Genomic DNA, 22,043 nt, shown 5'->3' with positions numbered 1-22,043 from the left:
TTGCAAAGTTGGAATTGATTGATTGAACTTTTTAGTCCCACCCAGTCTGCTGTTACCACACCCATTCAGTGGGCCACACCCAGCCAATTGGCCACGCCCAGCCAATGGGCCACACCCACCTGGCACCCGATGATGCATAAGTGGGTTTTGGGTTGCAGTTTGGGCACTTGGTCTTTAAAAGGTTCACCATCACTGCACTAAGGTAATCCTTGATTTACAACTAAAATTCATTCCAGAATTATCATTGTAAATCATGTATTAAGCAGGTCACCATGTGACTGCATCCAATTTTGTGTCCTTTTTGCAGCGTTTGTTAAACTAGCATCACAGTCTCTAAGTGAATGCTGCATTTGTTAAGCAAACCCATTGTACCTATTGGAAAACACCTAGAAGTAAAGGCCAGTTTCTGGCAAAAAAGTAATAAGTTGTAGCATGTGACTGTGGGACATTGCAAATGGCTGTAAATGCAGGCTGGTTGCCAACTGCCCAAAATGTGATCTTGTGATCTCGGGGTGGGAGGCTATTAGAACTTCAAAATCAAGTCATAAGTAGTTATGGAGAGGGTTTGTTGTAAATTTGATTTTTGCTAAGCAACAATAGTCTAAGGACACAGGTTGGCAACTTGTGGCTCTGGAGCCGGATGTGGCTCTTTGAGCCTTCCCCTGTGGCTCCCAGCCTCCTCTGCCATTTGCAGACAGAGACAGAGACAGAGAGAGGTACTTGCGCTTCCCTGCTTCTCTCTCTCTCTCTCTCTCTCTTTCTCTCTCTCTCTCTCTGTGTGTGTAAAAGACAGTGAATTCACGGTGTTCTCCGACAAGCTGAAAAGCTTCTCTGCAGGAAGCAGGAAAGGCAAGAGACAGTTAGCTAGCCCAGCTATGCTGACTCAGGAATTCTGGGAGTTGAAGTCCATGAGTCATAAAAGAGCTGAGGTTGCCTATCCCTGAGCTTGTTGGAGAACAGCTTGAAGCCAGTTTGCCAGGTGAGCAGAAGATCGGAGAGAGGGGGAGAGGGGGAAAGAGAGAGGGGGGAGGGGACTGGTAGACCAAGGGTAGAAAGAGAGAGAGGGAGGGAGAGAGAGAGAGACAGAGAGACCCTTTTGACATCTAAAATGAAGATAACACTGCATATATCCTTTTTTACCTTTATGATATATATACCTTTATCATAAAGGTAAAAAAGGATATATGCAATATCTTCATTTTAGATATCAAAAGGGTTTTGCGGCTCCCAGTTTGTTTTTGGTGGGAAACGGGTCCAAGTGGCTCTTTGAGTGTTTTGGGTTGCCTATCCCTGGTCTAGGACTACCTGTACCAGGTTTCACAGATGAATTAAGATTTTTATGCTGGAATGTAGTCTTTACTTTTTTTTTGGCCAAACATAAAGCTTTTCATGATTTTTTTGTAATTTTAATTTGTTTTTTATATTTATAATTGTCTTCATATTTGCATATTTTACTGCATTGTAAGCCACTCAGATTCACCTTGAACTGCAAGATGGGGGCCAAATAAATTTAATAATAGATAAATAAAGCTTTAGGCCAACAACTTATATTTGATTTGGTCATCCCTCTTTCCATAGCAGATCATGTTTTAGAACATATTTAGGTCATATTAAAATATTGAAAATTCAAAGAGATTCACAAACTTTTAAGCATCACTATATGATCTAGATCAGGGGTCTTCAAACTTGCCCCTTTTATGATTGTGGACTTCAACTCCCAGAATTCCTCAGCCAAAATAATGAATTTTCCCTACAATGACAAGGAATACTGAATAATACTATGCCTCGGTCCAGGCAGTAACTTGCCAATGATTGTTTTAAATTTAATACTGCAACTGCAGGTTACATATGAGCATACATATTTTCAACCTCTGTGACTTTGGACTGATTGCCAGAAGTGAGGATATTTTCTAACTAGGCTTTACTATTGTTTATATCATATTTTTAATTAGGATTTTTTGAATAGCGTTTCAGGCTGCTGGATTGTGACCTGGCAAGCTGTTCTCTTGATACCAGCTTAGCATGAGATTGACACTTCCACCCAATTTATATATGACTGCTTGAGGTTTCTGTCTTGTTCTTGTCAACAGACTTGTTTGCTAAAAGAATGTCAGGGATTTTTTTTTTTTTAAAAAAAACCCTTGTATTTTAGAATGTTCAGACTTTTCTCTCCATGTTTAAAATCCATACTCAGTGATCCAGACTGTATATTTTGCAAACAAGAACACCTCCAAGATGCCTTCCAACCCTGTTATTCTATGTTTTCTGTTCAATAAGGTTTTGTGGCATAGGAACAGAGTACTCTGCCTTAGCTGATTGCTTAGGTTTGGTTGTCATATGGAAAAGTGGTACCATGATGGAAAAAGTGATATTGAAAGAACCCCAATCTTTCTGAAAAGGATCTTCTGATCACAGAGAAGTTTCCGTGAAACAGCTCTTCCCATTTGCCTTTTCTTTCATTGCATTCCCCCCCAGAAAAGATAATCTCTTCCTCTTCAGGAACAATTGGGGGAAAGGTGATGTTCAGAATTGGGCAGTGATGCCCTATTTTGCATCTACATTTCTGCAAATAAACTTCACAAATGCAATTTCTATATGTTCATCTGCAAACCAGCATTAATTTAGTTTCAACCCACATTATTTCTTCTATATTTTATACCATTCTGGATGTGAATTATATTACTGAAATAATGTTCAAAGATACATTAGAAAACAACTAAGATGTTTTGTCTTTAAGTTATTTAAATTTGGATTGATTGATTGCATGATGTAATGTTATGTGGGAATGACCTTGGGAGACACTGGGAGGGTGGGAAGATATGGTGGCTAGGGAACAATCAGATAAGGGGCTGGGGGTCTACAGCTGCCTAAGGGCAGAGAAAGAAACTCAGAAAGAATCCTTCCTAACTTATCAGGCTGTAAAAAAGAAATGGTGAAAGATTTGTACTTTCAAACTGAAAGCAGAATTAGCTCATCTGGTCTGACATGTGCCATCAAATTATTGCTAACCATTAGCGACCACATGGATTTTTCTTCATACTGTTTAAATTTTACCATTACCTTAATAACAATTCAGAGGATGTTTATAAATGTGGATTTCTTCCTTCCTTCCCTTCTGAATTTCTGATTATTTTTTATAACTTTTAACTCTAGGATCCTTCAGTGACGATACAGATTGCTGATATATTCTTTCCATCTCTTTAGTATTTTTCTGCTTTATTTTCATAGATTTGGAATTTTCTTTGCATTTTAAGAAAGAACATGAGAATTTTAATTTTAACTAAACTTAAGATCAAGCTTCTATCATTTTGAATGCTCAGAAACCAGAATGATGAAACAGTTAAGATATTAGTTTCAATGGCTTCATAAATCCCTCTTTAAATATAGGAAAACTAGGTTGGTAAATATCCCTATGTCCTAGTGCAAAATAAGCAAACCATAAGGCATGTTTTTACATTATATATAAAAGTTGAAAAGAATTAGTTGATAAATATAACATAGATTATCTTCTCTCTGCCCAAAACAAAAGAATCAACTATATGCATTCCTACAAAGTTGAATTTTATAATCATCATGTTGCTTGATTATAATAGATTAACATAAGAATAATTCTAATGCAATTTACCTTTTTTCTGTTAGGTTGGCAATATTCCACCAAGGACCATGATCAACTATATGATGCAGAATTCTAATGGAAAAAATCCTGGTATGACCTATACGGTACCTGTCCATTCAAAGTATATTGAAAACATTCCTGCAAGGACCTTCAGCAAATCACAGATGGATACATTTCAGCTAAAACCTGAAGAACAATTAGACGGGAACAATCTACTAATGACACTTAATGCATATATCACTCAGAAATTATCAGCCAAAAACCTCGATGGACATTCATCTGTTAGCAGGACTAAAGAAACTTCTCCTTATGGCAATAGGGCTAAACCTCTTTACAATGATCAATTTGATGGAATAATGTCCAAAGAAAAGCTAGGAAGTTTTGAGATGAAACCACAGTTTCTACAGAGGCCAGTATCTGGATTGGTGTCTGGATCTGCAAAAAATGATTTGAAGCTTTCTCTAAGTCCAATAGATGGTAAGGGATTCAAATATATTATCTGTATTTGCTTGTTCATCTTATTTTTGTTTTTGTTTCCTTTTAATTCAGTGATTTTCAAGCAGCGTTCAGGGAACCCTGGGGTTCTTTAGAACTGATTTAAATTCAAAAATTGCTTAGATAGAAATGTAATAATGATAGGCAAGCACCTCAGAAGTTCACGCTAATGAGCTTGATGAGAGGGGCAGTATACATTTCAGGGTGGATCGATAATCTAATGTATTATAGAGAGACCAAACAAGATTTAAAAGCTAAAGCTTATCCCATGGAATGAGATAACAACAGATAAGGATCATGACAATTACTGTAATTTCTCAACCCCCTTCAGAATTGCACTTTCTTCAGTTAAGAACTGCAGTGTAAAGTCCTAAATGGCCAGTTTGAAATTACCATTCAGGTTTGATATTCATATACAGTTCTTTTTTGTCATATCTCTTCAAGTACATTGTATGGCAATGGAACGGGCTCAGATGTTCTACTTTGAATTATGGCAAGTAAGGAATGAGGGAAATCCTGCTCCACCCTTCTTGTAGAATTTCTTAGAATCATGGACTGATGCTCCAATAATATGCATGGACACAGTTTATTTTCTTCAAATTGACATAACCGGTGACACATTAATTCCTTAGCAGAAACTTGGAGTATCACATAGCCATGTTTTGATGTGTTTTTTTTCTTTACGCATCTCCTTTGTACTGTATGCTTTCATTTTCTTTTGCTGTGAAAGCACAAAATCAATTGAAGTGTTCTCTTTAATGAGAAGAAAGCCTAGTGAGGACATTCCTAAAGTGAGAGCATTCATGGTGAGGCACCTGTCTGATAATAGCTTTCAAAACCAAAATGGAATGTAAATGTAAGTGCAGGTGACATCACACATCTCAGGAATAGGTCTACCATTAAAGCAAACTATGCCCATGCTGGTTTCATTATCATATGCAGTCCTTTTTCACCTTTCTTAGCAGGAGTCTACATAGAGCTGGGTACTTAACACTTCCAGAGAATGATGTGCTGCAAAATGTATTGGATTTTGCATGACTTCCTCAGGCATAATGGGATCTGATAAAACTTTTGTGATGTGTAGATACAATGCTGTGAATGCATGAAAAAAACCTCCTTTAATTCTTTTGTTTTGTAAATTTGGACTTTCATTGCTGCAACTGAGGAGATGTTAACATTATCTTTTTTGCTTCATTCAATTATATATTCATTTTTAAGATGATTCACATACCAAATATACCCAGCTATTTTTGCCAGCTTTTTTAAAGTTTAAATATTTGTAATGTATGGAGTATTTTTCAGAATTATTGCTATTTATGCCATTAAATCTGCAGTAAGTATTTTTTTGACATTGGAGAAATACTTTTTCATAATAGCAGGAATACATCGTTTGGGGGAGGGGGATAGGTTTTACATACAGATATCAGTTACTTTTAATAAGAAGTTTTATCTCCGGGAAATGTTCCTTTAATGGACTGCATCCTAGTGAGTGCTCAGAGTGAGAGAAAGCACACCATAGACAAAGTTTTTTTTTTCCCCTCTCTGTTTTGGCTTTACATATTCAATTAGAAAGATCAGCTGTTTAGTCGACTCTGGAGTTGGACATTCATTTTCTATTTCATTTCTTTTCCTTTACTTTTATTTTTCTTGAGATTTCAACTTTGCTTTGCTATTTAGATGATGAGATTTTGGGGGGGGGGGTGGGATTAGAGAGATAAGGCCTAATAGAAAAAAAAAGGGAAAAGAAATTGAAGTGAAAGGGAACAGAAATGAAATGCCTAGGTTCTTTTACACAACCCAGAGTTTTACTGGACAGCTAGTTGTGATATAAATGGAACTAATGTTGCAAACAAGCAAAATCTATACTAGTAGAAATACTAAAATTTATTTTAATAAGACTATGTTAACATATAAATGTTTGAGGTAGCTTTGTGAGCTTTTCCTAATTGATCCTATTTCACTACAAGTTACTAGTTTCAGAGCACAATCCTTGTCTTTTGAGTTTATTGTATCCAGAATAAGGGATGTTGTGCTGGCTTCTTATGCTGGCTGAGTTTTATGTAGTGGGCTTACAAAACTGCTATGAGAGCTCTGCTTTAGGAATAGATTTGTGTGTGTTTTTTACTATTTTTGTAAATAACTCATGGTGCCGAACATACCTAATACTCCTTCCTTGATCTATTTTGCCCATAACAACCTGGTGTGATGAGTTGAGCTGAGAGATTGACTGGCCCAAGATCACCCAGCTAACTTTCACACCTAAGAAAGACTAGAACTCACGGTCTCTCAGTTTCTACCTTGATCCCTTAACTACTAACCAAACTGGAGTAACTACTATATGTCTAATGGATTAAATTGTTTAATTATACCAACATTGTCTATGATAATCTTACCAGGTAGGATTTTAGAATTCAAACTTAGAAACAATCTGAACTAAGTTTAGAACTTGACTTCCTGATTCAGAGTCTTTTCTTGAATGTGAGAAAGTAAATTTAAAATCATACGTGGAAGCCCAAGTGGAGGAAAAAGAGGGAGAAAGGGAACCTGAATAAAAATTGCACAATATTCAGGGATATATTTATCTTCAAAATGGCTATGGCAGCATCACACATGCATAGTTAACTTAACCCATGATGGGGATTCATATACAGTAATACATAGAGTTACAAATTAATCACATATGCTACATTTGCACACCATGTAAAATTAGTTTGGTTAATTAGTTAGTTAATTAGTACATTGTGTGAATATCAACTAAATATCTTCCTCCTTCTCATTATGATATAGATGCAAATGATATGGATGCAAATTAATTCTTAATAGCACAAATATTTTTATATCTAAATATACATCAATAATAATATTTCTTTCATCTTGATTATATATTCATGTCTAAATAAGTTTTCTAATACATGGGGCATATATTCTCATATAATATATAGGAATGAATGCTTTATTTGGCCAAGTGTGATTAGACACTCAAGAAATTTGACTGCAGTACAGAGAATCTCCATGTACATGCAAAGCAACAGAACCACCATCACCTCCTCCTCCCCCTCCTCCCCCCTCCCCCCTCCTCCTCCTCCTCCTGCTCCTTCTTCTTCTTCTTCTTCTTCTCCTCTTCCTCCTCCTCCTCCTCTTGGAAGCCAAATCGAGAAAGTTCAAGAGGTGGCTGCTACAAAATTATCCCATTTTTTCATTGCTTTCAGGCATAGATTAAAATACTGAAAATTTCTGGGCTCCACCCAAAAGCAATGGTGCTAATTATAAATAGCTAAAAAAATGCTTACTAAAGAGCAATAATTTATTGACTTAAATTGTTAATATTTTAACTTTCAAGAATCTGTTAATAAGTATATATATTCTATTGCTGGTATAGCTATTACTGTTATTTCTGTTTTCAAGTTCTAATACATTGTATGATTATTGCTCTTGATAAGCATTTATTATATATTACCTAGATTCTAGCAGTCCAAGATCACTCAGTTGGTTTTGTGCAGGAGGAAGGAGTAGTACTCAGTCTCTCAGCTTAAAGCCTATTGCTTTAATTGTTACACCAAATCATAGCTGAGATTTAGTACAGGGAAAGTGTTGATGTAGAACAGAGTTCACCCACCTTTCTGGCTTTGCAGACTGGCAGGGGGAAGAGAGGATGGTTCTGGGTGAGCAGCAAGCACATATACCCACTTCTCGTGCAAATGGAGTATGTGCTCCCCCACTGCTCGCACAAGTGGGGATGTACACACGCATTTTCCTACCACTTCTGCTGCTCAGTTCCTAACGCCACATGACCCAGTAGTGGGCTGTGGTGCAGAGGTTGGTGACCCTTGTAGAGTGAATTAAATGTTCATTTATGGGATAATTGTTGGATGCAATCATTTTATTGTATTCAGGAATATTAGTTTATTGGTCTGGGTATGCATATATTTCATTATCAGTTCATGTCCAGCCGAGGTGGCACAGCAGTTAGAGTGCAGTACTTCAGGCCACTTTAGCTGACTGTGTTCAGCAGGTCAGTGGTTCAAATCTCACTGGCTCAAGGTTGACTCAGCCTTCCATCCTTCCGGGGTAGGTAAAATGAGGACCCAGATTGTTGGGGGCAATGTAAATATATATATATATATACATTGCTTACTGGTGTACACCGCTTAGAGAGTGCTTGCACTTAAAGCGGTATATAAGTCTCATAAATAAATAAATGTAAAAATTGATTGTTTCAGTAGGCATTGTTTGCAATTATATAATTACTTATATAAGAAAATAATTTAAAAAATTAATTCATTTAAATCAATTCAGTAAACATATTAGGAAAAAGAAAAAAATATTTCTAAGGTTATATTTATGAATACCTATTAGCATTGAATAATACAATAAGGAATTGTAGATAATTAAATATTTCCCATTGAAGACTGCAGCTAAAGCAGCGATGCTTTGTTTCTCTTTTTCTTATACATAATATTAAACTTTTCACAAGTAATCAAGCTTCCCTCCCCTCTTTCTTAAGAAATATTTATTCAAGACGTTTTGAGAGACCTGAGGAAACATAGTGTGGATGTAGATAAATTGAGCCCACTGGAGCTGGACAAGATGGCTGATATCATTGCTGAAGCTGTTCAAATTGTTGATACAAATGAAGAAAAGAGCAACGCCACTGGGAAGGTTGAAGGAGAGAGAACTGCAACAGGAGTGGATGGAGAAGGAGAATACGATTATGAAATGGGAGGGAATGAAGGTTTTCATGTGCGAGGTATTATATTCAGTACAGTAGTTTCCTTTATTTTAATTTTTTTACATAATCAGATTAAAATACCTTGTAAAGTATTACCAAGAGAAAAAAAAACCTTATTTTTTTTCCTGCTTTCCTTTTTCCCTTGTTGTGATTATGGCGTGTTCAAGAACGGGGCTGGTAAATTATCACTCAGTTGTAATTTGATCCAGATGATAAGTGAGTACAAATGGTGCTGTGACACTATTCATTCGTAGACATTTGTATTAGAGAGCTAGGATTAGGGTAGTGTGAGGATTGGGTAGTGTCTTTCAAAGGAAAACTGTTTGAACAAAGAAAAGTCTTAAGTGGTTTTCCCTCTTACTCACTAATTTTTAAGGAACATTTGCAGTGGAAATTCAGGGGGTGAGTGGAAAAAAAGTATAAGATAGGACTGCTTAAAGCCTTTAGATATAGATGCGCCCCTTAAAACCAGTGTTGTATTTAAAATTAGTGATCATTCTTTGTTGCTTTACTGATAGTGACTAACTTGAGTTTTATTTATTTAACTCTAATATAAATGTGATTAAATTTGGAACTAGCTATTGCGTATTATTTAGTTATTTATTTATTATTTTTTTATGCCAGCCATCTCTCCTATAAGGTGTCTCTGGGCAGCTTACAAGTTATAAAACAGGTAGAAAAATAATTGAAATATTAAAACAGTAAAGCTACATAGATTAAGATTTTTAAAACTATACTGAAACCAGAACTAAGAGACGGATGGGTGAGGATGAGGTCTTCTTAGCCATCAAACACCTCCAGCAGTGAGTGCCCTCCTCCAGGCCGCAAGCCGACCAGCAAAGCCAAGTTTTAATACTTTTCCAGGAGGCCAAAATGTTTTTTTTATTAAAAGTTTTAAAGATTTTATACAATATATATCCCAAATCCCTCCCACCCCTCCCCCTCCCCCACTTCCCAAAGCTGATTACAGGGTTACAAATAAACAATCATAATCTAATTAACATTACCTAACTATACAAACAGTCAAATCCATAACATGCTTTAACTCCTTTTCAAAGTAAATATTAACAAATTAAATACAAAAATAATAATATAATTAAACCATAAAAGTAAGAGTAATATAAATTCTACCATAATAAACTATTAGTAATAATCATAAGCTAGATAATACTTTTTAGTCTCATATTTATTCTGAATATAATCTATCCATCTTCTCCAAACCGAAATATATCTTTCTTGTGAGTAGTCCTTCAAATAAGTGGAATTTTTTGCCACTTCTGCTAAATTAGACACCTTGAGTATCCATTCTTCCATAGTAAGTAAAGAATCTTTCTTCCAATATTGGCCAGGAGGCCAAAACGTTTGAAGCAGTTCTCGCCTCTGGTGATAGAGTGGTATATCCTCCAAATATATAGGTTAGATGTGGTCTGAGTGGTACAAAAAGGAAGCCCTTTGAAATCAATAGGACTTAAATAGTCATGATTAACTTTACCACCATTGATTGCAGTTTAACTAAGTCAGTTTAACTAAGCACTAAATATTTCAAATGATACATCCATTAAACACAAAGAGGCAAATCTTTTTGAGAATAATTTTCAAGTTTATGAATAAATCTTGTTCTATAAGAATGGTGTGTTCTTGAATTCAGGGCCTTCCTGTTATTAATTAATATTTATTACTTTGGTCTATGCTGCTTGTTTCTCAAGACTTACAGATAATAAAGCTTGCAGCATTATTGTTCATTGACACATGAGCTAGGAATCTAGATATCATGTGTGTGAATGTATCTATCTATCTATCATGGTTGTTACTTATATATGAAGCACACATGAAGTTCAAAGGATCTATCATTAATTTATTCTTACTTCACAGAAATGCATAAACACCTTTTACTATACTACAGATTTTCTTGTTCCTGTCCTTGTTTGTGCAACAGAGTATTCCCCTATGTTATTTATTTATTAAATTTATATGCCACCTATCTTGTTATCAAGCAACTCTGGGAGGCTTGCAACAGATAAAACCAACAATATAGAACATTAAAATTAACAAAAATTATGTAAGATAGAACGAGGGTGGAGGTAGAGTCTTAATCCAGTATTTAATAATGTAGTGTTACTATAACTCTGAAGTAATTATTTCTAAGTGTGAAATAAAAGACATCAGAAAACCCTTTTCTTGAGAAACACCTAAGTCATAAATCCACTGCAGTTTCTCATTTATTACTGTAAACAATTTTTCTGACTAGCAGGACAAACTATTGATTTTTTTCCAGGCACTGATAAACAGAGGTAAATTCGTCAGCCTTACTATTGAACTAATTAATGTAATGCACTCTTACAGCATGGCTTCAATTGATCTTGCATTAGCAAAGTGTCCAAATGGAGTTGAAGTGACAAACTTGATCTATGTTTTTACTTTTGTCATTTAGCCACAACATCTTAATGTTTACTGTACAGTAATAGTGTCACATTGTACAGAAAACCAAAGCAATGTCTGTGTTTTATGTCTCACAATAAATGCTTGTTTCCACAGATAAGGGGGCATGGAACATTGCTGCGGAGATTAAAAAAGAGGTAAGTTAACAACACAGATTCCTACCGTATATATTTTTTCTAAACATACAGGGAAAATAAGATATTCTAAACATAATAAAAATGGTTTAGTTTTGATAGGACAACAAAGCGGGGGGGCTGGACTAGAAGACCTCCAAGGTTCCTTCCAGCTCTATTCTATTCTAAAACAATGCCAATGAGGATTCATCATAGTGATTTAATTCTACTGATTTGTCACTACTGCAAGTACTCAACATAACTAAACAATCAAAATATTTAATGTAGGCTGAAAGGTTTAACTCGTGCCATTAGCAGTATATTTGATTTAGTCATATAAATCTGTTTAGGATTGCAGTGATTTAATCTAAATTCTTCCTATTCAGAATGATTTTCCCCTCTGACCAATGAAAACCCAAATGGAGAGCAGAATATATCAAAATGATTTAGTTCTTAAGTAGAATATTGTCCCTAGAATAATGCTAATTAAAAGTCATCCCAAAATTGCTAGAATATATATTTGCTAGGACTGTGGGAGAATATGTAGTTACCCAGCTTGAATCAAATAATTTGGATGAAGAACATTATTGGGAACATTCTGTTAACAATGGAGCTAGCAAGTGTATTTTGCATAGGAAAATAGCTGGTTTTCATAGCAGTTTTCCTGTGCCTAAAATCCATAAAGTATACTTAAGGGTATTATTTTCTTCAGCACTGAAAAAGTGATACTATATGTTGGTAAGATCTGAAGAACTAAAACGAAAAAGAGTTTTCATAACTAAAAAGAGTTTTCACTGTGGTATATACACTAAAACCATTTTGCTTAAAATGTGGTTTTAAGATAAGGTTTACTGCTATAAATTCTTCCAAGCTATGAATTAATGTTTTAAAATTTGTTAGCAAACAACAGTGAGTGTTTTCATGGAGACCCATAAAAGAGAGCTGTTTGGAAACATATGTCCCGAAATGTGTGACCTCTTGAAAAATAAATACTATTAAGTTGAAAAGTGGGATTTTTTCTTTGTTCTTTAGTATAGCCTAGGATGTGTTTAAGTTAACTTTCAGCTTAGATGAATTCCAGGGTTTTTCATCCTCAAGAAATACTACCAACATAAAAACTGCTAAAATAATTCTTATAGCATAAGCTTTCTGTAAACTCTATTCTATAAAGCTGAACTGATGAATTAGACACAAGCAACTATAATAAGCTAGATGTATTTGTTGTTTGTTTATTATAGGAGGACCATCTAGATTCAAAGGTACCAGATTTCCTGAGTAAAAATATGGTTCCTGAAAATCTGCCAAGGTCATATTTCTCCAAAGAACCCTTTAAAACAGAAATGAAAAAATCAGATGATTTAGACCTCTCTTCTTCATCTGAAGAAGTCAAAGTTGGGATTGAAAATGTGAAGAGTGAAACCTTTTCGAGAGAACTGACTGCTCAAAAAAAAGCAGAGTCTGAACCCAGCTCCAAGGAGCTAAGTGAGCTTCATCACTGGATTAAGAATATGTGGCTTCAAGATGAAAGTGTTTATGAAGCAGTTCAAGAAAAGATTGGAGAAGGCCTCAAGTTAGATGCAAAGTCTTCCAAAGTGGAAGAATATGGCTACATCATGACAGAGAAAGAGTAAGTATGGATATTAAAAATGTATTTATGAACTTGCTGTCCATTGATGATAGAATAATTATTTAGAATTTGATTTAGTGTAATTTGCACACTGCCCCCTAAAGAATGTTTTCCCAACAATATAGTTGGATCATATTTGCCTGATCTGGTATCTTTGGGAAGTGTTGGATAGCAATTTCAAGAATTCCATAACCCTCTTTTGGAAAAAAAAAATTGTCAGAATACGGTTTTCTTGGCTAATGTCTCTCCCCAGTTGCTTTGCTAAAAAAGTAATAGCTTATATATTTCCTATGTAAATGTTTAAAAGAAAAACTATTTGTCTGCCTGTCTTCTGGTCCAGTGATTTGCAGACAGAAGTATTAATGGCTTGAAAGATATGTGTTTTAAATATTAGACTTCACAGTAGAAAACATGATAAATATTATACATTATTTTTTCTCCCTAATTTATTATGTTCATATTTGAATTAGAACAGTTCTGTATCTCTTCCTAAACTAAATAGTTTTTTTAAAGAAAATTTTATGGAGGTCAGTGAACTTTGAACTGAATCATTGTCAAAGCTTTTCTTTCTTTTTTTTTAAAAAAAAAGACTAAACTAAAGCATTTGTGCTCCGACATTTGTACACAGGTCTCACTATTAAAGATCATTTATTCTTTAATATTTCTCTTCCTATTTTTCTGCTTTTGAAGAAACAAATAAAGAGCTATGCTATGGAACTTGGATTTGTTCAATTACATCATTTCAGTTCTTGCTTCTGTTCTTTATCATGCATAGACCATTGGGTTATTATTACATGAAATTAAATGCATAGGGGCAGTTTTGGTGAGAGAATATTAAACAGTATGTGGAGAATGTAAGTACTGTATGTGCTGAAATTCTCTAAAGCAAGCAAAGTGTTTTCCCCACTCTAGTTATTATTACAGACCCGAAGTAGGGAAATACATGTAAGTGCACCATTTTTTCTCAACATTTTCACATTTTCAAGTCTACTTTGTTAAAAAAAAGTAAAAAAGTAAAGGTTTCCCTAATCCATTTGTGTCCAACTCTAGGCGTCAGTGCTCATCTCTGATTCACAAAGAGTCAGAATTGTCCAAAAATGCTTCCATGGTCATGTGGCCAGCATGACCATACGCTGAAGGCACATAGAACACTGCTACTTTCCCACCTATTTATCTACTTACATTTACATTGCTAGGTTGGTAAGAGTTCGGGCAAGGATGGGAGTGCACCCCATCAGGCAGTACTTGGGTCTCAAACTGCCAATCCTCCGACCGACAAGCCCAGCATCTTAATTGCTTGGTCATTGCGCCTTCTTACTTCATTATAAAAGTATCCCTCTTTTTAATCCTGCTATTCCTCTTGAAATTGTACATTGTAGTTTTTGTATCTTAGAATTTTATTGGTTATAATAAAGAAATGAAACTTTCAGCAGAAACCAGTGTTCTGTTGACAAAAGAGAACTTAGATGTAGGGAGGTTAATAACTTGAAGTTTGTTTTGCTTTGTAAGCTCAGATGTGACTGGAAAAAAAATATTCTGCCATATACTTAAAATAATATGAGAGATGATTCTTGGATTCATAGTCATGCTCCCAAAAGGTGACTTTACTGAAAACACCAGGTATTTTAATTATGCCATGGAAGTGACATAAATATTTTCCTTATAGCATCTTGAAGAAAAGATTTGTGGTGGTTTAAAGACCTGTCAAAATGGTAGCTTTTTATCGGAAGAACTCTTGCTGCTTATGAAGCAGACTTTCTTGTAGTCTATACTGATCTATATTGTAGCTAATAGACAAAATCCTCCCCAAATTCTTCAGCAAAATGTTTTAGAAGATGATGTCTGCAATTAGCAGCACAATTTCTATTATGTCCTACTGGGATAACAATATCCAAAATATAGGTTGAAATCAGATTTAGATGTAATTAAAATAGAACCACTGTAATCAATACATAGTCATAATTTACAGTAGAGTCCACTGATATCAGTAGATCCATCGCAGTCTATTAAATGAGGACTAGGCTTAAAGAGGAATTAAATGACTAACTGCCAACATTGACGTGCTATGAATGTAGTTGTAAGTAACAGCTGTCTGGTAGCATCTGATCTTTTTTTCTCAAAAAAAGTGCATATGTGGGATACCTATATACCAATATAATAGTCTTTGGGGTTTGAAGAAGACATGGTTTGATAGTTCATCTGTGGACACAGAGGTGACTCTGCAATTCCAGTCTAGAAGCACAGAGTCTAGGACAGTGATTCTCAACCTGTGGATCGGGACCCCATTTGGGGTCAAATGACCATTTCACGGGGGTCACCAAACCATGCTGTCCGCTATTTTTTTCCCTTTTCCCTAGCTGTCCTACTCCCTCTTATTGGTGGCCACACCCACTTGGGGGTCACCACAACATGGGGAACTGTATTATGGGGTCACGACATTAGAAAGGTTGAGAATCACTGGTCTAGGACAATGAGAGCACTGGAAGTCCATTGTTATAATAACTGGAGGGAGGGTTATTTTTTGAGACTATTCATGGTTTTCTATCAGTTTTGGGCACTAACTATCTTCAAAGCCAGTGGAGGCTTCAGTGGAGGCACAGGGCTCATCAGCAGGTTCTATCAGTAGCCATAATTTGTAAGTCCCCTTGGCTGATATAGGATTTCTTTCATAGCATCTTTAAAGCTTGATCTTGAGATCTCTTCCTGATTTCTGAGGATGTGCCCACTTATCTCATCTTGGCCTTGAAATAAATGAACACATTATGAAATTCCACTTTCCTGTCAGCAAGTGCCAGCGTTTCATCACTGTGAGCACCCATGGACCAATTTCACAAGTCCAGATGAAGGCAAGGAAGATTTCTATGAGAAATTGAACCAGAGAAGGGAACTAGGGGATTAGCCATTTTGGATCTAATTCTCACTAACAGAGATGAAATGATAGACGGTGTTGAAGCCATAGGAACCCTGGGAGGAAGTGATCATGCAATATTAGAATTCAACCTTATAGAAGCACAACCAATAGAACACAGTCAAACTAGAGTCTTGGACTTCAAGAGAGCTAAGTTCAATACACTTAGAGAGGGCTTGGGAAGGATTCCATGGATGAGAATCCTCAAGGGGAAAACAACTCAAGAAGCTTGGGAAATTTTGAAAAATGAGATAATAAAAGCACAGTCTATCACAATACCAACAAAGAGGAAAAACAACAGCTCCCAAAAGAAACCAGCATGGCTGCATAAAGAACTCTCTGACAAATTGAAAGATAAAAAGGACAAGTATAGAAAGTGGAAAGAGGGGAACATAACTAAGTCAGAATATCAGCAAATAGCCCGAGCCTGCAAAGATGAAGTGAAGAAAGCCAAGGCTCAAAATGAACTGAGGCTTGCGACCAAAGTCAAAAATAACAAAAAAAGCTTCTTTCAACATGTAAAAAACAAGAAAAAAGTGACGGAAATGATTGGTCCATTAGTGGGTGGAAGTGGCAAGAAGGTGACAAGCAACAGGGAGAAAGCAGAACTATTTAACTCATTTTTTGCATCTGTCTTTACACAAAGAGAAAAAACAGACCAACCTATCAAAAATAGTGCCATAAAAAACAAAACAGAAACACAAATTAAGATAGGCAAGAAAATGGTTAGCGAGCACCTGTCCAGCCTAGATGAGTTCAAATCGCCAGGACCAGATGGATTACATCCCAGAGTTCTCAAGGAACTGTCAGATGTGATATCGGAGCCACTGAACTATATTTTTCAAAGATCCTGGAACACAGGGGAACTACCAGAGGACTGGAAAAGAGCTGGCTCTTTCCCATCCTCAAAAAAGGAAAAAAAATGGATCCAGGAAATTACAGACCTATCAGCCTGACCTCAATACCTGGGAAGATCCTGGAAAAGATAATCAAACGACGAATCAACGAACACCTAGAGGCAAACAAAGTCATTACTAAAAGCCAACATGGGTTTGTCAAAAATAGATCATGCTAGACAAATCTTATTGCATTCTTTGACCAAGTGACAAAATTAGTGGATCAGAGGAATGCTGTGGACCTAATTTACTTGGACTTCAGTAAGGCATTTGATAAAGTAGATCACAACCTACTACTTGACAAGATAGAAAAATGTGGGGTAGACAGAACCACCACCAGATGGATCCGTAGCTGGCTGACCGGCCGTACTCAGCGAGTGGTCCTCAATGGAACTGCATCTATATGGATGGAAGTGTGTAGTGGGGTGCCCCAGGGCTCTGTTCTGGGCCCAGTACTCTTCAACATCTTCATCAACGATTTGGATGAAAGGATAGATGGGGAACTCATCAAATTTGCAGACGACACCAAGCTGGCAGGAATAGCCAACACTCCAGAAGACAGGCTTAAGATACAGAAGGATCTGGACAGACTTGAACACTGGGCACTAACTAACGAAATGAAATTCAATGGTGAAAAAAGCAAGGTTCTACATTTAGGCAAGAAAAACCAAATGCACAAGTACAGCATAGGTGGCACTATGCTCAATAGTAGTAACTGTGAGAGGGACCTCGGAGTCCTAGTAGACAATCACTTAAATATGAGCCAGCAGTGTGCTGCAGCTGCCAAAAAAGGCCAACACAGTGCTAGGCTGCATTAACAGAGGGATAGAATCAAGATCACGTGAAGTATTAATACCACTCTTCAATGCCTTGGTAAGGCCAAACTTGGAATACTGCATCCAGTTTTGGTCACCATGATGTAAAAAAGATGTTGAGACTCTAGAAAGAGTACAGAGAAGAGCAACAAAGATGATTAGGGGACTGGAGGCTAAAACATATAAGGAACGGTTGCGAGAATTGGGTATGTCTAGTTTAACGAAGAGAAGGACAAGGGGGGACATGATAGCAGTATTCCAATATCTCAGGGCTGCCATAAAGAAGAGGGAATTAAGCTATTTTCCAAAGCACCTGAAGGCAGGACAAGAAGCAACGGGTGGAAACTAATCAAGGAGAGAAGCAGCCTAGAACTAAGGAGAAACTTCCTGACAGTGAGAACAATTAACCAGTGGAACAGCCTGCCTCCAGAAGCAGTAAATGCTCCAACACTGGAAGTTTTTAAGAAGAGACTGGACAGCCACTTGTCCGAAATGGTGTAGGGTTTCCTGCCCGAGCAGGGGGTTGGACTAGATGACCTCCAAGGTCCCTTCCAACTTTACTAATATGAACATTGCTGTACCATCTTGCTACTAGTGTAACAGATTATTTGAATAACTTCTGCTAGTGAAAACTTGTCATTCTGGGCAACTTCAGTGCTAAGGTAGGGATAATAACAACTGGAGTGGAGTCCTTGGGAAACAGTGGAGGGGGGAATAAATAACAACTATCTGCTGCTTCTGAGCAAATGTGTTGACCACAACGTGCATTGCTAACACAATATTCAGATATGCAAACAAACACAAAACTATCTGGGTGCATCTCTGGTCCAATCATTGACACCTACTTGATGAGTAGTAAATCAGCACAATCTTAAAGACATCACCCTTCCCCTCACCATGTGAGTGAAGCTGCTCCAATTGGTCCTAAACATAGTCCCTTTATATCATAAGAAACCAAACAACCAAGGACTGTTAAAAAGTCATTCAACATCAGCAGACTACAAGGCCCAGATCAAGTCCTACACTTCCAAGATGTAGTTAATAAAAAACCCTTTGGCAATTTACCACTTGTAGGAACCAGTTCTGAAAAGTAGATGCAGTTTAAATAAGTCATCACTCAGACTGCAACAACTGTACTTAGAATGAAAGCCAGGGCACATCAAGACTAGTTTGATGAAAACCATGGGACCATTTCATCACCGCCAGGCCAAGAATAAGGTCTATGCAGACTGGCAGAACAATCCATCATCTGTCTCCAAAAAAATAAAAAAGCAAATTTAAGCATTTGCAGTCAAAAGTACAGACAAAAACAATGAGATCAAGAAAGTGACCTCCAGATGAATTCAAATAAAGTAACAAAGAGGAGGGCATTCCTGCTGAGATCTACAAAGCACTAAGCCCAAATACCTTATAGGTGTCTCAAGACATCTTGGAAGTCATTTGGTCCACAGTGGAAATGCCTGATGATTTCCAAGCTGTCTTCATTGGGGCTCTCTGTAAAAACGTGGGAAGCAAATGAGATTACAGAAACTACAGAAGTATCTAACTATCTAACAAAATGAAATTCAATGGTGAAAAAAGTAAGGTTCTACATTTAGGCAAGAAAAACCAAATGTACATGTATAGTATAGGGGATACCTTGCTCAATAGTAGTAACTGTGAGAGGGATCTCGGAGTCCTAGTGGACAATCTCTTAAATATGAGCCAGCAGTGTGCTGCAGCTGCCAAAAAGGCCAACACAGTGCTGGGCTGCATTAACAGAGGGATCGCATCAAGATCATATGAAGTATTAATACCACTTTACAATGCCTTGGTAAGGCCACACTTGGACTAATGCATCCAGTTTTGGTCACCACGATGTAAAAAAGATGTTGAGACTCTAGAAAAAGTACAGAGAAGAGCAACAAAGATGATTAGGGGACTGGAGGCTAAAGCATATAAGGAAAGGCTGCTGGAATTGGGTATGTCTAGTTTAATGAAGAGAAGGACGAGGGAGACATGATAGCAGTATTCCAGTATCTCAGGGGCTGCCACAAAGAAGAGGGAGTCAAGCTATTTTCCAAGGCACCTGAAGGCAGGACAAGAAGCAATGGATGAAAACTAATCAAGGAGACAAGCAACCTAGGACTAAGGAGAAACTTCCTGACAGTTAGAACAATTAATCCTGGCAGTGGAACAACCTGCCTCCAGAAACGGTGAATGCTCCAACACTGGACTTTTTAAGAAGAGACTGGACAGCCATTTGTTTGAAATGGTATAGGGTTTTCTGCCTGAGCAGGGGGTTGGACTAGATGACCTCCAAGGTTCCTTTCAACTTTATTATTTTGGATCATCGCACAGTCAGCCAGATTTGGCATTTTGTCTACCTATCGAGTCCTTACCCAGGACCTGGGATAGGCAGATGTGGATGTTTGATGGTATTACAGGTATCATTGCAGGATAGAAGCAGTTCCCAGTAAGGCCGCCTTTTGCAATTCACTAATAGCGAATTTGTCAATGCCAATGGTGTTCAAGTGGTGCTCCAGTTGTTTTGGGATTGCACCCAAGGAGCCTATGACTATTGGTACTACCCTTGCTTGCTTTTGCCACAGTCTTTCTATTTCTATTTGTAGGTCTTTGTATTTTGTTATCTTCTCCAGTTCTTTCTCGTCTATTCTGCTGTCTCCAGGCACTGCCACATCTACTATCCAGATTTTTTTTGTCTTTCTTATCGACAATTGTTAAGTCTGGGGTGTTATGTTGCAAGTGCTTGTCTGTTTGAATTCTGAAGTCCCAGAGCAGTTTAATTTTATCATTTTCTATGACTTTCTCTATTTTATGATCCCACCAGTTTTTGCTTATAGGCAAATGATATTTTTTGCAGATCTTCCAATGCACCATTGTTTGCTACTTTGTCATGCTGCTGCTTATTTATTTATTTATTTATTCTTAAAATTTATAAGCCGCCTCACTCCCAGAGGACTCTGGGCGGCTAACAATAAAAATACATAAAACATAACAAAACAAACAGTACAAGAACAGTCATCCAGGGGTCAGATTTTATAAACCCCAGGCCTGCCGGAAAAGCCAGGTCTTAAGAAGCTTACGGAAAATCAACAGAATGGGAGTGGTCCTAATCTCCGGGGGGAATTGGTTCCAAGAGGTGGGCGCCATCACAGAGAAAGACCTCCTCCGCGGTCCCTCCAAATGGCACTGCTTGGCTGACGGGACCTGAAGGAGGCCCAGCCTGTGGGATCTAACCCGACGAAGGCTTGTAGTCAGTCTGTGCAATCTTCTTGCAGCAGCTTACCAGATGGTCCACTGTTTCTTCAGCTTCTTTGCATAGGCAGCACTTACTGTCTGTTGCTGTCTTCTCAATTTTGACTTTATATGCATTTGTCCTTAAGGCTTGGTCTTGTGCAGCCAGAATTAGTCCCTCGGTTTCTTTCTTCAATTTTCCTGCTCTTAGCCATTGCCAGGTTTTATTATTATCTGCTTTCCCAGCTATTTTTTTCATGTATTGGCCATGGAGTGCTTTGTCTTCCCATGCCTCTATTCTGTTCTTCATTTGGTCTTTCTTGTAGGCCAGTTTGGTCTCTCCAGTAGTCAGTAAGCCTTCCTGATATACTAATTTCAGTGCATCTTCACCATTGTTCTTCAGATATTCTTCCAAAGCCATTTTTTTTTCTTCAACCATCTGATGTATTTGTAGCATTCCACGCCCACCTATTTGCCTTGGTAGATAAAGTTTGTCAATGTCACTGCGTGGATGAAGGGCGTTATTTTTCTGGTCTTCCTATCCATTGCTTTTAGTTCTGCTTGAGTCCAGTCCACTATTCCAGCTGTGTACCTAATAGTATATTGTTGTATATTGTATATTGTAGTATATTGTTGAACTGCTTGGCAATGAGTGGGTGTAAAACAGTTAGATGTTTCAACCAAAACCCATGCAGTTCATCTTCACCTGGTGCTGACCAATTTTTGATTTTCCTTGCTCTTTTTTCTACCATTTTTGTTGTTCTTACTAGTTCTTTCATTTCAACTTCTGTTTTATTTGCATCCACCTCTTTTAACCAAGCCGCATCCTTGTTGTATTTCTTTGGGTTATCCCATATCTGCTTCCAGAACTGCACTGTTTCTTCCTTGTCAGGTACTGACTGATTCCTTGCAGTTTCTCCATTGATGGATTGGTAGAAACGTTTCTGATTGGATTGAAATTGGAGGTTCTGCCTATAGTTTGCAATTCGAGCTTCATAGCTACTGATTTTCCTGGCTATAGCTGTTATTTGTTGCTTTATTATTTCCAGTGCTTCCTTGATCTTCCTTGTTTCTAAGTGGTATTTCTTGATTAGGTATTCTTTGGTCTTCTTGTTCTTCAGCTTCTTTTCTTTCATCTGTTCTAGCTTGCTTGCATGTGATCTTAACT

General features: G+C 37.1%; 1 protein-coding gene across 1 annotated transcript in view; it reads left to right on the top strand.

Annotated features, from left to right (window-relative positions):
* PTPRN2 (protein tyrosine phosphatase receptor type N2) overlaps positions 1 to 22,043 on the top strand; it is a gene marked incomplete at its 5' end in the record, with an annotated part of 573,168 nt that overhangs the window by 31,841 nt on the left and 519,284 nt on the right. The window contains 4 exons of the mRNA XM_039345638.1: positions 3,640 to 4,093; positions 8,616 to 8,858; positions 11,376 to 11,416; positions 12,631 to 13,019. Coding sequence (XP_039201572.1) covers positions 3,640 to 4,093; positions 8,616 to 8,858; positions 11,376 to 11,416; positions 12,631 to 13,019 — 1,127 coding nt within the window. The remainder of the gene's footprint in view (positions 1 to 3,639; positions 4,094 to 8,615; positions 8,859 to 11,375; positions 11,417 to 12,630; positions 13,020 to 22,043) is intronic.

The sequence above is a fragment of the Crotalus tigris genome, unplaced genomic scaffold, assembly GCF_016545835.1.
Source record: "Crotalus tigris isolate CLP2741 ecotype Arizona unplaced genomic scaffold, ASM1654583v1 scf7180000017969.2108049, whole genome shotgun sequence".
Taxonomy (NCBI): Eukaryota; Metazoa; Chordata; class Lepidosauria; order Squamata; family Viperidae; genus Crotalus; species Crotalus tigris.
The sequence above is the reverse complement of the archived record's forward strand: the minus strand, read 5'-3'. Positions and strand labels throughout refer to the sequence as shown.